Source organism: Sturnira hondurensis, unplaced genomic scaffold (genome assembly GCF_014824575.4).
Source record: "Sturnira hondurensis isolate 20B ecotype Veracruz unplaced genomic scaffold, ASM1482457v3 Scaffold0021490, whole genome shotgun sequence".
Classification (NCBI taxonomy): Eukaryota; Metazoa; Chordata; class Mammalia; order Chiroptera; family Phyllostomidae; genus Sturnira; species Sturnira hondurensis.
The window spans coordinates 5,007,701-5,024,601 of NW_028094121.1; the positions used below are offsets into that span (position 1 = coordinate 5,007,701).

Below are 16,901 nucleotides of genomic sequence, written 5' to 3' on the forward strand. Positions count from 1 at the left end.
ATCATCAGCAAGATCACAAAGGGCTCAAAAGTTCTTTGACCTTCTCAACTAGACCGTCAGGTTTGTCTCTGAAGTCTTCTTTAACGTCCAGTGCTCAGACAGGCATTTCTTGTAGATCCCAATTGGTTTTCAGTGTTCTCTGCAGCAACCAGCTGCCATGCGTATAGTAAAGCTTCTCTAAATATCCCAGAGGAATACCTTATTCTTCATTTCTTCCCCGTAAATCAAGCATTTCTCTGGAGTGACTCAAAGACAAATGATTCCACCTAGTTCAAGGCTTTGGCCAAACTGGTTATTCATCCAGTCATGCCCATCTTGATAACTTGTCCACTCTGTTTCATTCATGCAGTCAGATTCATACAAATTTGATACAAAAATATACTTATCACTCACTATACACAAGCATTCAAAAAGTAAACGTGTCTCTGTGTCTTTGAGCTTGCCATTGAGAGAGGCAAGCTGAGCTCCTATTCACTGAGGCAGTCAGATGGCTGGAAGGTAAAAGCCCATTCTTCAAGTTTCTCAATGTCTCATCTGAAGAACATTCCTATCACTTTTCTGCAATGTTGTCAGTTCCTGAAATGCATCTCGAATACTTTCAACATTGCACCATCTGGCAACAGGTTCTGGGAACCACTTCCCAACCCTGGCAGATTTGTTTAAGGATATTCACAAATGTTGACTTCCCTGCAGTGATGTTCCCTCAGTGGGAGATTTTCTTGAGGCAGGTTCCCTCAGAGCTGGTCGCAGGAGATGTACAGCCCCTCTTGGGTGGGGGAGCCATTCCTCATCTTGTGGTGCCTGGAGCACACGTGGCAGGCAGAGCTGGAAAAGGCCACGGGTCCTTACACCCGCAGCTGCGGTGGAAAGAGGCCTGACTTGCAGGCTGAACTCTGGGCCTTCACAGGATACCCCACCTGCAGGTCTCTGGATTGATTCTGGTGGACGAAAGCAGCTGGCAAGGGAAGAGCACCTGTGGCTGGGGTGCACCTGTGGCAGGACGCCCCCCCCCCCCCCATGACAGCTCCTCCGACTGCTGCATATCCTCCCCGAAAGTCAATTTACCACTGCTTTGGCATTTAATCTGTTGTTCTGGGTAAGGTACATAAAGAAAATCCAGTCTTGCATGGATATGAGGGTGAAAAAGAGATTATACTTGGAAAACCAATGGTACAGAGGACTCTCTCAAGAAGTTTGACTATGGAGGGTAGTAGGAGAACAAGAATAACAAATGTAAAGAAGAAAGTTTTTATTCTTAGGATAAAGAAGAGATCAACTGTTCTGCCAAGATGGAGGCGTAGGTGGAAACACTGTGCCTTCTCCCACAACCAAGTTTGAATACAACAAAGGTTTAGTAAACAAAGATGCAGCCAAAGAACAGAAAATTGAACTATACGGAAGTCCGACAACAACAAACCATTCAACCGGACCGGTAAGAGGGGCGGAGCCAGCAGCGGAGCAGGGTCAGGCAGGAAAGATCCCCCGACCCCAGGCACCCAGGCAGCCGGGGTAGCATTGGGCGAATCCAGTGAGGGTGTGGGGCAGCAGGTTGACCACGGTAACACATTCGCATGCGCAGATAAACCAGCAGAGGAGTGAGCAGTGAGACGGACCAAGCAGGCCCCAGCAGCGGGAGGCAGCAGAGGGGACCACCATTGCTTTCCTTTGACCCTGCCCCCACATACAGCATCACAACCCAGCAACTGAGTTGCCCCACCCTGGTGAACACCTAGGGCTCCGCTCCTCATACATAACAGGCACAAACAGTCCAAAATATGGCTCAAGAAGAACTCAAAGCCCCAGAGCCAATAACTCTAAGCAAAAAAGAAATAGTGAGCCTCTCGGATGCACAGTTCAAAACACTGGTGATCAGGATGCTCACAGAACTGTTTAATTTTAGTCACAAATTAGAGGAACATATGAAGGCTAAACTAATTGAAATGAAGGGAAATGCACAAGAAACCAATAGTGATGGAAAGGAAACTGGGACTCAAATCAATGGAATGGACCAGAAGGAAGAACAAAACATCCAACCAGAAAAGAATAGAGAAACAAGAATTCAAAAAAATGAGGAGAGGCTTAGGAACCTCCAGGACATCTTTAAGCATTCCAACATCCGAATTATAGAGATACCAGAAGGGGAAAAGAAACAGCCACGAGTAGAAAACTTATTTGAACAAATAATAAAGGAGAACTTCCCCAGTCTGGAAAAGGAAATAGACTTCCAGGAAATCCAGGAAGCTCAGAGAGTCCCAAAGAAGTTGGACCCAAGAAGGAACACACCAAGGCACATCATAATTACATTAGCCAAGACTAAAATGGAGAGAATCCTAGAAGCAGCAAGGGATAAGGGGACAGTCACCTACAAAGGAGTGCCCATCAGACTGTCAGCCGATTTCTCAAAAGAGACCTTACAGGCAAGAAGGGGCTGGAAAGAAGTATTCCAAGTCATGAAATCCAAAGACCTACAGCCAAGATTGCTCTATCCAGCAAAGCTTTCATTTAGAATAGAAGGGCAGATAAAGTGCTTCTCAGGTAAGATCAAATTCAAGGAGTTCATCATCACCAAGCCCTTATTATATGAAATGTTAAAGGGACTTATAAAAGAAAAAGAAGATAAAAAATATGAACAGTGAAAGGACAGCAAACTCACAGTTATTAACAACCACACCTAAAAGAAAAGCAAACCAAGAGGACAGCTAGATCAAGAGCGGAACCATAGAAATGAAGATCACATGGAGGCTTAGCAACAGGGGAGTGGGAGGAGGAGAAGTGGGGAGAAGGTACAGAAAATAAGTAGCATAGACAGTAGGTAGAAAATAGGGGAGAGGGCAAAAATAGTAGGGGAAATATAGAATCTAAAGAACTTGAGACACGTGGTCATAAACTAAAGGGGGGGAGTGGTGGGGGAGGGGTGTGCAGGGTGGAGGGGAATGAGGATGGAATAGAACAACTGTAATGGTATAATCAATAAAATATATTTTTTTAAAAAAAGAAGAGATCAACTGTGATCACTGGTAAAAAGAGAAGGTTCCTGGGGGCGATTGAAATAAATGAATGAGAAAGTGAAGAAATCACATGAACCTAACTCTTAGTGAGTTTCTCCTATGTGCCAGGCACTGTCACACATTAATGAAGGCCACTCAAACCTTTCAAGTCTCTGAGATTGACATTATCTTTTCTAATGAGGAATTGGGAACTGAGAGAAGATAAGCAGCTTTTCCCAGGCCAGACAGAGTTACCTTTAAAAATACAAATCAGATCATGCCACTCCCCTTTGATAGCCCTATCACTGCACTTCTAGTAACAGGTGAGAAAACCGAGCCACAGAGAGGGTAATTAACTTGTCTTAAGTCATACAGTTTGCAAAGCGCAGGTTTGAACCCAGGCACTGCCTCCAAAACCTACATGCCTAACCAAGAACTCCAAACTCCTTACCTTGGCTTATAGGATCCTACAAGCTCTGGCTCTTGTCTTCCTCTGTGATCTCTCGTAACACCACTCTCCCCAGTCTCACTGGCCTCTCTGTTTGACCAAATTGGCAAGCTCATTTCCGCCAGATCCTTCACACAGACTGAAAAGCTCCTTCCTAGTTTTCACAAGGTTAATTTTATGTCATCCATCTCAATTCAGATGTCACATTAGGACAACCCTGACTAATAAAAGTCCATCTAGTCTCTATCACATTACGCTATATTAGCGCTCTGAAGAACTTGTATAATTTTCTTGTTTCTTCTCTTATAGACCTATCCCCCGCCCCTGGAATAGATATAAGGGTTTTCAGATCAGGGAGCTTGTCTCTTTGGTCACCGCTATGTCCGGAGCCTTGGAAGGAGCCTGACATACGGTGAAGACTCAGTGAATATTTGTTGCATGAATGAATGACTCTTCAATGAAGGAGACAGTCCAAAGTTGTGGGCCGGCGGTTGCAGGAGAGCGAGTCGCGGCGCTCGCGAGGCATTCTGGGGATTGTAGTTCGGCCTCCACCAACGGTGGCACGGGCTTGCGTACAGAGCGCTTATAACGCTCCGGGCGGACTGAAAGGCGCTGTTGTTGCTATGGCTTCTGAGTTCCGCCGCGGGAGGAAGGCGACCCAGCTAGGCGCCCGCTAACTTCCGCAGCGACACAGACCCGGCAGCGGAAAGAATCCTGCGCAGTGCGTCTGGGGAACCGGGGAGCAGGGCGGGGCGGCGTGGGGGATCCGGATCCCCAGAAGCTGGTGGGGAGCCGCGGAAGTGTTTTCTTCCCGATTTGCTGAGTATAGTCCACTCCCACGGCTCTGTGAGTAAAGGCTCGCCACCATCCCCATTTTATCCATTGGCTAACTGAATTTGGATAAGTTAAGTGGCTTGCTCTAGGTCTCCCTCCCAGGAAGTGGCAGAGCCAGCGTTGGAGCCCAGACCTGCCTCTTTCAGTCACTGTGCAGCCCCCCAGTCTGTGCTTGGGCTCACACTCCTGGCGAAGCGTCCCTCATCAGTGGTGTGGGCTGGCTTCCCGCGCTTAGCCATCCTGTTCAGCCCCGTCGGGGTTCTAAGTGAGTTCTTCAAGTGAGGTTCAAAGTGAGGCCTTCAAGAGGTCTTCCACCCCTTCCGCCCAGAGTCTGAAAATACGGATAGATAAGACAGAGTTACATCAACAAAATATCAGGGCATGTTGAAAGCAAAGGAAAATACATTCAATGCAGTGAGATTCTGTTGGCCTCATTTAACCTGTGGTTTAATAGACGTGGAAACAGGTTCAGAGACATTAAGTAACTGCCCTTGGTTTACAGAGTTTGTGGGTGGAGCGGAGATTCCAACCTAGTTTTCTCTGCCTTCAAAACCAATGTGCTTTATGTACTACCTTTTTTTTAATTAATGACCTAAATTTCTACTTATATGGCAGCTGCACTGTGTAGACCAGTTATTCTCAGTGGGCCCCAGACCAGCATTCAGCAACTAAGAACCTGTTAGAAATGCACGTTCTTGGGCCCCACCTCGGGCCCGCTGAGTTAGAAACTGAGTGGGGCCTAGCAGTGCGTTTTAACAAATCCTCCAGGTTACTCTGATGCGCACTAATGTTTGAGAACTACCAGTGGTTCACCTGGGGATCAGGTTAAAATGCAGATTCTTTCTGAAAGTCTTGGGTGAGACCAGAGATTCTGCCTTCCCAACAAATGCTTGGGTAATGCTGAAACTGCTGGTCTACGGACCATACTTTGAGTAGTGGTTTTCAAACTTAGATGCACATTAGAATTACATGGGGAGCTTTTTAAAAATTAGGACACCTAGGCCCCACCCCTGACCAAATGAATCAGAACCTCTGGGGTGTGGCAGCCAGCAAAAACCCACTGGGGTTCATACAGTGAGGGTTCAGAACCCCTGGTGTGGGGTTTGGAGTAGAGCAGCCGTGGATTTGAATCCATGCACCTCCATTTGTCAACTGTTTGACCTTGGGTAAATGACCTAACCTCTCCTGGCCATATTTGTAATGTTTATAAAATGGTTATAAGTAATACTTGGCTTACAAGGTGGTGAGAGGATACTATTAAGTGTGTACATGAAGCACCTGGCTCATGAGGGTGCTCCAGACTGAAAAACTGGGGAGGTGGGCAAACCTGGGGAAGTCTGTGCTGGGGATTTTGCACGCTAACCTGATGGAGGTGAGTAGTACGCTGCACCCTCTGGCCGGTAGCTGCCATCTGTGTGCTCTTCCCACAGGCAGGCAGCAGTGTGGGGACATGGCAGTGAGCCACTCAAGGAAAGAACAGACCATCTCTGAGAACAGCCTGATCATCCTGCTGCAGGGCCTCCAGGGCCAGGTAACCACTGTGGACCTGCGGGATGAGAGCGTGGCCCACGGACGCATAGACAATGTCGATGCTTTCATGAACATCCGCCTGGCCAAGGTCACCTACACTGATCGTTGGGGGCATCAGGCTGAGCTGGATGACCTCTTTGTGACGGGCCGTAACGTCCGATACGTCCACATCCCAGATGACGTGAACATTACCAAGACCATTGAGCAGCAGCTGCAGATGATCCACCGCGTGCGCAACTTTCGCAGCCTGGGGCAAGGCCGACGGGAATTTCCCACCAAAAAGTATAAATGAGCCTGTCCCTTCAGCAAGCCCTAGTCACCACTCAGGTTCCTCCGGGGTTCTACTGAGCCAACTTCCCACTGTCTCTCCCTGCCAAGAACCTGGGAAGGGAGCAGGGCCAGCCCAGAAACTGGGATCTGACAGACGGCATCTATCACAGCTGCCTTTCCCAGGGTTCTACCTCCCAGACTCACCCTGGGGTTCTACCTCCAAGACTCACCTGGAATCCTGTGTATCTGTGGCCTTGGGGGAGGGGACAACGCCCTCTCTTTTGATCATTTGTATTTGAATCTCTGATTTCCTGATTCAGGAAATCTGTCAAATAGTTTTCAACCCTCTCCCCATGAGGATTATTCAGTGTGCTCAGCCTCAGCCATCCCTAAGTGCCCCCATTTGTCTTGCAATTGTGTTTGTTTCTCATAAAAGTAAACTTGGACACAAACAAGTGTGTGCTTCATGTTTTCCCTAATGAGGGCATCGTCCTAGGGTGCTGGGTCTCAAATTTGGCTGCATATTGGAATCAACTGTCCCATTCTCACCTATTTCGGATTTAATTGGTATGGGGTGTGGCCTGGGCATTGGATTTTTGTAAGTTACTCACAAGACATTAACATGCAGCAAAGTTTGGGAATTGTGATTCCAAAGTTTGGGAAAGTTTGGGAGGGTCATTCGGTCAGACTGATTAGGTACAAAGTGGCTTTTCTGTTTAGACTCCCTATTGAGGGGCTGTTGGTCTCATTGCTATTTCTTGAGGTGGAGAAGTTGGATAAATACTGGGCCCACCTCTCTCAAGTGTGGGAACTCATCCAACAGCTGGGAATCAGGCTCTCATTCTGAGAGTCATTGGGTCCTCAAAGGACAGGGGGTTCTGGAAGTTGGAACCCAAGTCTTTGTTATCGCTGCCTTTCAGCCATAACAGCCCTCCCACAGGCAAACAGCCACCTCAGTAAAAGCAAATCCGTGCTGTGGAACTGGAGGGTTTGTCTTCATCAAACACATCCACAGAGCAGCTGCTGTGCCAGGCCTTGTACTGAGCACACACTGACGATAAGATTCGGTCCTGTTAGGAGGGGGCTTTTAATCTAGTGGGAGAGGTGATCAGGAACCACAGAAACGAAATCCGGCCCAAGAACTGCTTCACGAGAGTTTTGAATAGGGCAGGGTCCTCCACCTTAAGCTGCTGTCATGTCTTGAGGGAGATTTGAGAGGAGTGTTCATTTGGGCACTAGCAGCTCAAGGTCATTGCATTCACATTCCGGCACAGTCTGTTGAAGTGTCGTCCTTGGACTGCCTCATCAGAACCAACTGGGATGTGTCTAGAGGAGCCACCCTCAGGCTCCTGCTTTCCCTAGACATGAACCAGAATCAGACCTGACTCTGCATTATTAATTTAAATTTAAACTGAGACAGAGCCCGCCATTTAAAGAACCAGGTACCCCTGACAGGCATGGCTCAGTGGATTGCGTGTTATCCCTGAAAATGGAAGATTGGGGATTTGATTCCATATCAGGGCACGTGCCTGGGTTGTGGGTCTGGTCCCCAGTTGGGGGTGTGTGAGAGGCAATCCTTCAATGTTTCTCTTGCACATCCCTTCCCCTCTCTCCTTCCCTTCCGCTCTCTCTTTAAAAAAGTCTTTAAAATATATATAAATAAGAGCCAAGGACTCACCATGAGGCTTCTGATACTGTACTTCATTGTAGCCCAGAGGTCCTAGAAGCTGGTTAGAGCCTCCCTGCCTTAGCCTTCAGGAGATGACAGTGGGTTCCAGCAGGGAGAAAACCACCTCTCTGAGGTTCCAGGCACCTCTGACAGTTAAGGGAAGCAAACCACAGGTGACTGCTGGTAACAGAAAGCAGCGGGCAGGCACAGAAGGGAGGAAGAAAATGTTCACTGAAAATGTTCACGTACAGCCAGGTTGGAGAGAACCGCCAGGTCTGGAAAGAGCTGGTGGGAGCCCCCACAGTGGCCTCCCTTGCAGAGGTTTCCTGCATGTCTGCAGATGTTTCCAACTTCAAGAGGGCTTATCCAGGTGTCAGACTCATTGTCACCGGGGGTCACATCAACCTCACCGTTGCCCTCAAAAGCTGAATGTGATTTCAGGACTGTATAAATGTAACTACTCCTTAACTAGGGGCAAGGAGCTCACTGCTGCTGCCGGGTAGAAAGAAGGTGCCGGACCGGATAGAACAAGGCGGAGGGCTGGATTCAGCCCGTGGGCCTTGTTTTTGCCACCTGTGATTTATCCTATGCGTTTGGCCTAGGGGTGGAAGAAAGGTCTAGCTCTGAGGCTTTTAAGTGGTGTGCCGGAGGCTTTTACATCCTCTGCAGAGCAAGGGAGAGCCCCCAGGCCACGGTGGAGAGAAGGGCCAGTGCAGATTGCTGGGAGAAGGACTCAGGATGTATTCCATAAGCATTGTGAGCCAGACGCCAGCAGAGCGGCCGTCATTCTAGGCAAGGCACAGAAAGGACAGGTGCGCAGGAGAGGAACCCGGCCCCGCTGAGGCACACTCGTGCTGAATCCCTGGGTAGAGCACAGCTAAGTCTTTAAGCCCCAAGGTTATGGGCCTTTTAGCATCTGGTCCTGGACTGCTGGGAAAGGCAGCCAGGGGTCCAGGTCGGGGCTGAGGAAGCCTGTTGGAAGCCAGGAATTACCTGACGGCCGCGGATCATTCATCAAAAACATCAAGATGGACGAGGGTTTCTGCTCTCAGGGAACCGACATCCTAGAGGGGGAGACTGACAATAAACGATCTAAACTATTAATAGATGTCATGAAGGAAATAAACAGCACTTTGAGAGAGAGAGTAAAGAGGTGGCTTTATTTTGGAAAATGTGGCCTGAAGAAGTGAAATTTAAACCGAGAAGGAACTTGGCATTTAAAGAGCCAAAGGAGCCCTGGCCAGGTAGCTCAGTTGGTTAGAGCATTGTCTTGATACGCCAAGGTTGCAGGTTTGATCCCCACTCGGGGCACATGCACGAATCAACCAATGAACTCATAAGTAAGAACAAGTTGATGTTTCTCTCTCTTTCTTTCATCCTCTCTCTCCCTGCTTCCTCTTTCTAAAAACCAATATTAAAAACATTAAAGAGCCAAAGGTTGGGGGGGGGTGTAGCCAAAGGAAGGTGGAGGAAACTGCCGGTGCAAGGGTCCTGGGGTGGAGAAGCTCAGAGTACCACTGAGGCAGCGGAAATGGGAGAAGATGTGAGGCAAGTGAAGCAAAGACCTCTGGGTAAGGGATGTAGCTGGTTCCAGCTTCTGGCGTGTAAGAAACACAACTTGAACTTTCTCTAACAACCGAATTCATATTTCACCTCACTGAGCCAAAATAGCAGAAACTTCTTTGCAGTAAAGTCCCCTCCCCCACCCAACTTTCCTTGAAACTGGCTGAATTCTAGAACACTTCCTTTCAAGGTGCCAAAGCGTGGGGCGTGTGGTCGGACCTGGTGGTCATCCAGTCACACTAGCACACACCAAGATGTCCCTGTTTTGTTCTGGCTTTTGTTTCCTGTCCGCTCGGGTTGCATAGATTCGTGAGGGCTTGGTTTGGGCGTTCTACCTTCAGCCCTCTCGGGTGGCTGTTGCATCGCCCCTGCCTGACCAAAAGACCTCCTGACCTCTCCCTAGGTCAGTGAAACCCATACCCCCCTCAACGTTCAGATTTTTATCCTACTTTTCCCAAGCCAGTCAGACTTGAATTCTTAGGTCTCAGGCTAGCTAGGCCCTGTTGACCAAATGCAGCTCACAGCTGTTTCTTCAGAGGGTTTTGTTACTTGTTGGCACTCTGCCAGGAAAAAGAGCACGGCTTTCCCTACTTTTCTGTCCCTGAGACCCAGCTGACCCCACCAGCTCCAAGGCTGAGGAGGATCTTCTCTATACTCAGCGACCACCGCCCCCAAGTCAGTCTCCCAGACCCCGCCGTTACACAGCCTTCTAAATTTGTATCTGCTCAGAAATTCTTTCCATTCCTCCCTGAAGGCTTAGGCCTGTAGACCCAGAAGCTAAAAATGAACTCTGCCTTCTGTGGTATCACTTGTTTCCTGACGTAAGGAAGCCGGATTAACCTAACTATCTGCATAGAGGAAAGGCCCCAGGGAACATCGAGGAAAAGACTAAAAAAACATTTCAAATGTCATCGCTCCATCAAAGTTTGGGTTCTGCGCTACTCACATGGTGGACTTCATGCAAGCCCGCATGTGCATCAGTGTGGGGGTCCTAGCTGAAGACTGAGTCCTCAGGAATTCTGAGTGCTCAGGTAGTATGGCGTGTCCCCTCCCTCCCCTCCTGTTCCTGGCGTGAAGAGTGCAGGGGTCTCTCTCTCATTTGGGGAGGGGACCACTACAAGGGCTTTGAGGAGACTGGCTGGGCGGGCAGCTTGAATTTTACCTCCCCTTGATCCGACATCTCTCGCTCTCAGCTGCATGGGACTTGAAGGGACATGAAGGAGAACATCCGGTTCAGTGATTTCCAGTCTGGCACGCCTGGCTGAAGGACCCTTGAGGGCAGTAGGGGTCCCTTGCATTCTCATCAATGTTCCAGAAGGACCCAGAGAAATGGCACAGAGTAGGAAGAGTAGAAAGGTAACCAAGCCAGTTTGGTCTCTGCTGTGCGCTGGAATTACACCAGCAGTGTGGTGGTCCCCCTGGCTTGCTCCTCCTGCTCACAAAGTCTAAGGCCTATGATACGAGGCTTTAACCAATACAAAGGGAGAAATGACTTGATGCAGGTTGTACAGGAGACAAAATCTTACCAAATGAGAGGCTTCTGCGGAGGGAAAAATACTAACAAGGTTTGATGCTGGGAAGGTTGGGAACCACTGGTCCTGCCCAACTGTCACTTTGAAGTGGAGGAACCTGGCCCGATTTCCTCAGCGGGAGGGGAAGGGACTCTCCTCAGGTTCCATGACTAAGTTAATGGCAGAACGCCAGGATGGTCGTCACCAGTAGCTACCGCTTGTTGAGTCTCACTGTGTGCCATGCCTTGCGCCAGGGCCCCACATGCTCAGGAGGGCAAAGCTGTAGTCTCTTTGGTCCCACTGGATGTCCAGTGCCCTGCACCTAGCAGGCCCTCCACTAATCTTGGTGGAATGGCAGAATCATCTCATTTCATCATCACAACAGCCCTGGAGGTATATATCAATAGCCCCATTTTACAGATGAGGGAACAGATCCAGAGAGGTTAAGTGACCTGCTCAAGGTTGAAGAGCCAGTGAACAGCAGAGTGGGGATTTGAACTCAGGTCTGTGTGATTCAAACTCCGGGATACTACACTACGCTATTCTGCTTCCCAGCACTTCCAACATCACACTGAAGACAGAGTAAGATGCGCAGTGCCCTGCTCATCTTAGTGCTGGTACCCAGCTACCAAGGATGGGCCTGGCTCTCCAAACTTGCCATACCCACCCACAGGCCCTGGGGCTTGGCCACAAAGAGAAGCCAGAAGCCAGCCAGTGCGAAGGATCTGAGTAAGCTTCTCAGGGTGGAAGGTCTCTTCCTCTCCTGCGATAGGCAGACCTACCTATACCTCCTTGAACTACCATCTCATGCTATTGTGACAGGCGTCACTTTGCTTTGGCAGCGATGTCTGCCAGTATGCCCAGAGCTGGAGAGCCGGCAGGAAAGTATGTCACTGAGTGTGTGCCTATGTCTCGTGTTGGTGTCCTGATGACAGTTTTTCATTTCTTCTGGCTGGCACCTTTAGTTTTCATTCATTACCTCTTCTCCTCCCCTCTTTCTCTTCCTCCTCCTTTCCTTTGTTAAAATCCTCTATTTTGAATCAGCTAAGCGTCTCCTGGGGGTGGGGATGGTGGTGTCAGCTCCTAGTGATTCATCTAGCTGATAATTAGAGCTCTGGAAAACCCAAAACTCATTCCTGTCAGAGTCAGGGCTTCCGGAGTCCCTAGGCTGTTCCCTTTGTCAGAGAGGAGAGCTTTGGGGTCAGGGCCCTGGCTTCTCTGTGCCCGACTTTCTGTCATCCGCTCTGTACCGGAGGTTGGTGTGAGCACTCTTACTTGCCGGGTCCTGTGAAAAGCTGTCTGCACACTCACCGAATCCTCAAAGTGATCCCACGAAATGTTATCCCCATTTTGACACATGGGAAAGGCTAAGGAACTTACACTTGTCACCCAGCTTGTAAGGAACGCAGTAAGGATTCAAATCCAGTCTTTTCAGAATCTGCCAGAGTTGGTTCAGATCACAGTCCTGCCATTATAAGCTATGTGTCTTTGGAAAGGTTGTTTTCCATTTCAGAAATCTGGACTTTTCATCTGTAAACAGACCCGTAGCCTGATGTCTCCAACGGGCTTAACACAGGGTGTGACAGCAGTAGGAGCTGTTTGATCACTATTGTTTGATTACTCAGCCCCATCAGCTCAGTGGACACCAGGCGTTCAGATAGACAAAGAGATGACAAAGGAGAAGGCAGCTAGGCACACACACCAACTCCCATGCCCTGGCACTGCCTGTGTGGAGATGACAAACGCACATACACGTAAGTGCCTGGCCACACGCCCTAGTAAAACCCAGCAGTGCACACAGGCTTGGACACGTGTGCCCGCACGGGGACAGAGTGACTCAGGGGACAGCTGGCAAGACACCGGGATTCAGACAGTGATCTGCATGCAGCAAGCATGGCAGCTCACACCTCTGAGACAAAGAAGTGACGGCCATGGTCGCTGCTGCCACTGAGCCCTTTTAGCTGCTTCTGCATGCCAGGGGAGGGAAGCCAGGCTCTCGCAGGGCCCCAGTGAGTCAACAGCCTGATGCAATCAATCCCTTTAAAGGGCTCATCTGATGGTGCAAGAAGCTGATTCATGGAGGGCGTGGTTGCTGGAGGAGGAGGAGAAAGGGACCGAAACTGCAACAGGAGGGACTGAGGTTAGGTGGCTAGAATCGTTACTAGAACTCTTCACTGTGAACCTCCCTCGTCAAGACTTCGGGGATCTTCGGGTTGAAGCGGGTTTTTAACAAAAGCGAGGGGCCCAGAGGAAATGCATTGTGAGGGCTACGACAGGAATTCCTGTAATTTATTGAGTCTAACGGCAGCGCTCTCCGCACAGAACTCCAGAAACCGATAAATGGGGATCAAAGAAGAACCATTTTTCTGATAAATACACTACAACTAGCCGATCTTACAATTGCTGCAGACTCCACCAAACCCGGCAGGGAGAAACTGTAGAGGACCGTAGGTGCTGCCTCCAGCCCAGGTTCTCCTCGGGCTTAGGGGGGGAAAAAAAAAAAGGTAAGTACCGCCCCTTTAGAGTCCCAGCCTCCAATCGTTTCACAGGACCCCACCCTGAACCAATCCGCAATCGAAATCTGGCCTCTTGCCTGAAGGCATCGCCCTTCGCCTTGATGGTGTCCAATCCCAACGCCGAGAGGCCGTAGACACGGCCGGGGGGCGGAGTCCCTGGAGGGGCGGGGCTGAGGCTCAGTCCAGGAGGCGGGGGCGGTGCGTCACTTCCGTTGTCAGGTGGCGGCGCCGCAGCCATGGAGGGAGGCAGCGGCGGCGGCTGCGGCTCCGGTGGCTGCGCTGGGAGGCGGCGGTGAGCGACTCTCACGCCCCCGGCCCGGCCCCGGCCCCCCGGGACGGAGCTCCGAGCAGTCCCGGCTCCGGGCTACAGACTATGGGCGAGCAGCGCTGAACATCGGGGGAAGGTGAGGGCGGGGGTCCGGGAGCAGGGAACCGGGCGGGGGTGTGGGTTTTCTGGGCGGGCCTCAGCGGCCGAGGGATTGGGACCGTGGTGACAGCCCAAGGCTGTCCGTCTGTGATAGAAATGGCAACAGCAAATGCCCCCTCTTCTACTGGGGTCTGCTGTTTTTCGGGTGGCTGGGGCGGGGGCGGGAGCTACTGCGCGCCGGAGATGCGGGGCCGTGGGGAGCCTCAGTCCCGCGGAAGCCCTAGGAGGTGGGCACTGACTGCCAGCCTTGCCTGGAGTCATTCTACCAGCAAGTGGAGGCACTGGCATTTGAGCCAGCTAGGTTTTCCCCAGGAGACACCCTTTGCCTCTCCAGGCTTCCCTCCTGATCCGAGAGTGACTTGAAAGTTAGGAAGAGTTCCCAGGGAGGGCCAGCCAGCGCTTCTAATAGGAGCCCTGGCCATTGGCACGGGCATCATCGTTGCTGGGGAATTTTTGCCTCCCGGGAAGTTTTCTGGTGTGGGAAGAGCTACCTGCTTGCCGGTCCTGCGTTTTGGTCGGCCTTTTCCAAGGAGAAAGCCTGCTGCTGTGGTCACTGTTTCACCTGTCTTGCCGGGTCGGGCCCGCCCATTCTCACGTCACTTGGCCTTACCTTCCAGCCAGTAGGTAGGGGTGTTGGGATTACCGATGCCGAGTTTTCTGCCCACCCCCACTCCCTAGGTTTGATGCCGTTTGTTGGCGGAAGGAAGAGATGACAGCCGCCTTATGTGGCAGGATAGACTTTGCTCTGTCTTAAGTCACGGGAGGAAACCGGTTGGCTTTGCTTGGTTTTGAGAGCAGTGGGGAAGAGGGTAGTCACTCTGGGCTGGGTGCCTTTTCCTCTTGGCTTAGTGCTCATGAGATAAGAAGAGCAGAATGTGTAACTGTAAGGCCAAACTAAAACAGTGTTTGTGAGTGTGCTCATGGCCCAGATGTGCCAGATGTTTATGGGTTAGACCTAGACAGTCTAGAGATAGCCTTCACTCATTCATTCATTCATTCCCCACATGACAACAGCAGTATCTTTGCCTGGAGAGACAAGTACCTATATTATAGTGGTTAAGAGAGAGCTTTGATCCTGGCTAGGTGGCTTAGTCTGTTGGAGCATCATCCCATATACCAAAAGGTTGGGGGTTCAGTTTCTAGTTGGGCACATACCTGGATTGTTGGTTCGATCCCTGGTTGAGGCTCATGGGAGGTAGCCAATTGATGTTTCTCTCTCATATCCATGTTTCTCCCTTCCTCTCTCTAAAATCAATACTTTAAAAAAAAGTGGGCTTTGGAGCCAGATTTCCTAAGTTCAGATTCTGGCTCTGTAGCTTTCTAGCTCCGTGACCTTGGGCACATTGTTTAACCTTTCTGCTTCACTGTTCTCATCTCTAAAACAGAAGTGGTAACGTAGAGTCATAATGAAGATTTTAAAAGCTAATACATGTAAAACACATAGGACCGTGCCTACCACATAATAAGAGTCCAGTAAATGCTAGCTGTTATTCTTATTTCAAGAAGCTTATGGTCTGGTAAAGGGAAACTGACCTGTAAACAGATGGTTGGAATGTGGTCTTAAAAAGCTAGTAGCAGCAAGAACAGAGGCCTGTGGGAGCCCAGTGGAGGAAGCCATCAGCTCAGTCTGTAGGGGGAGGGTCCTGGGAAGGTTTGGCCTAAGTGATGACATGGGAGCTACGTCTAGCAGGATGGGAAGGCTTAGCCAGATAAGAATGAAGGAGCAAGGTGTTCTACTTGGACAAAGACAAGCAAACTCGTAGTTTATTCCAGAAACTTGAGATTGTTCCATACGGTGGTGTGAAAGTCAACATGCTACAAGGTAAGGCAGTGTAGGTTGACAAGGGAACACCACATTAACAATTTGGGACTTTATGCCAAGGGCAGTGCAGGGGGCCAGTGAAAAGGTTTTAAGCAGAGGAATATCATGATTGGATCTAGTTGTAGAACTGTCTCCCTTGCAGAAGAAGGAAGGAAGAGAGACTGAAGAAGTACTGGAGACCTGTTAGAGGCCATCGCAGGCCTCTGAGTGAGGAGAATTGGTGCTGGGTGGTAGGTCTTTGCTGAGAAGGCACTCGTGCAGCCGACAGGTGACAAGCTCCCTACGTTTCACCAGGTGTCTCTGCCTGGCACATGTGCCCCCATCCTGTAGGGGTTGCAGGTTGCTTGCATGGCTGGAGAGGTGAGGCTGCCGTCTCAGAAGGCCAGTTGCAGGGGGTCCTACGTTTGTCTCTTTGCCTTTAATTTGACCTTTTGGGAAGGCAACAGCTTCAGGTGGTTAAGAGCCAACTGGGCTCTGCCATCAGATCTGGGTTCTAATCCCAGCCCTGCCGGTCTCTAGAGCTCCAGAGGTTTCTTATTCTCTCCATGCTCAGCTTTCTCATCTGTGAAATGGGGACAGTCAGAGCCCGTTCCCTCATATGGCAGTCATGAGGGTTAAGTAAGATGTGGCAAGTTGAGCATCTAACACACACTGAGTGTTAGTTATTATTATAGGCTGCAGGAAAGAACTTCCAAGAATTAGTTGATGCAGTTAGTGGCAACTAGAACTGTGTTGCGTGGAGCGGTCAGAAGTGTCTTAAGGGATCACAAAATCATAGAATTTATTGTATTCTTTCTGAAAAGGGAATCTATGGGGAGTTTACCTAGGAGCCATTCAGATGGTTCAGCCTGGCTCTTTAAAAGCAGCATTTTTAAAAATAGAAATAGAAACACTGAGGAAAATTTGCATTTTAGAGTACAAGAAAAAGTATGTAGTGTTTCTTCCATGTGTGTCCCTGATACTGACCCTAGTCCAGCGTCTGCATTGGCATCAGCAAGAAATGTCTCACACATCAGTGTGTCTGGCGGCTCAAGATCTGGAACCCAAGTTCCGCACACACGAGCTCCCGCACACTGCTGTGGTGTGCTGGGTGGGGAGAGGCAGGTTAGGGTTAGGAGGGGGCGGAGCGGGGCAGAAGGAGAATGGAGAGGTTGGTGGCAGAGACAGGGCGAGCTCCTAACCCATTAACACTAGCACAGAGTTTGCAAGTCTCTCATAGAAGTCTGTGCAGCATGCAGTGGGAACCCAGAGGACTGACTGATTCCCCTGGGGGACGAGGAGAAGACTGGGGAGGGCTGGAGAGTTTAAACTGAATCTCGGAGGG

At 50.0% G+C, this 16,901-nt stretch overlaps 2 protein-coding genes and 1 pseudogene across 6 annotated transcripts in view; 2 read left to right on the top strand and 1 right to left on the bottom strand.

Moving 5' to 3' along the window:
* LOC118977664 (deoxycytidine kinase-like) lies at positions 1-784 on the bottom strand (annotated as a pseudogene).
* A 3,235-nt stretch (positions 785-4,019) lies between these two features.
* On the top strand, positions 4,020-6,521 carry LSM10 (LSM10, U7 small nuclear RNA associated). Of its 3 annotated transcripts, none has more exons than XM_037032631.1 (2): positions 4,020-4,156; positions 5,700-6,521. In XM_037032631.1, exon 2 carries the CDS (start codon positions 5,720-5,722, stop codon positions 6,089-6,091), a length of 372 nt encoding a protein of 123 aa, XP_036888526.1. In that variant the 5' UTR covers positions 4,020-4,156; positions 5,700-5,719; the 3' UTR covers positions 6,092-6,521. The 3 variants fall into 3 exon arrangements, with proteins under 3 accessions (XP_036888526.1, XP_036888527.1, XP_036888525.1); XM_037032632.1 differs by lacking the exon at positions 4,020-4,156 and adding an exon at positions 4,163-4,285; XM_037032630.1 differs by lacking the exon at positions 4,020-4,156 and adding an exon at positions 4,163-4,281.
* Positions 6,522-13,535: 7,014 nt separating this feature from the next.
* Positions 13,536-16,901, top strand: part of STK40 (serine/threonine kinase 40) — a 36,076-nt gene continuing 32,710 nt past the window's right edge. For all 3 annotated transcript variants that reach the window (XM_037032467.1, XM_037032468.1, XM_037032469.1), the window contains exon 1: positions 13,536-13,732. The gene's annotated coding sequence lies outside the window, so the exon portion shown is untranslated. The remainder of the gene's footprint in view (positions 13,733-16,901) is intronic.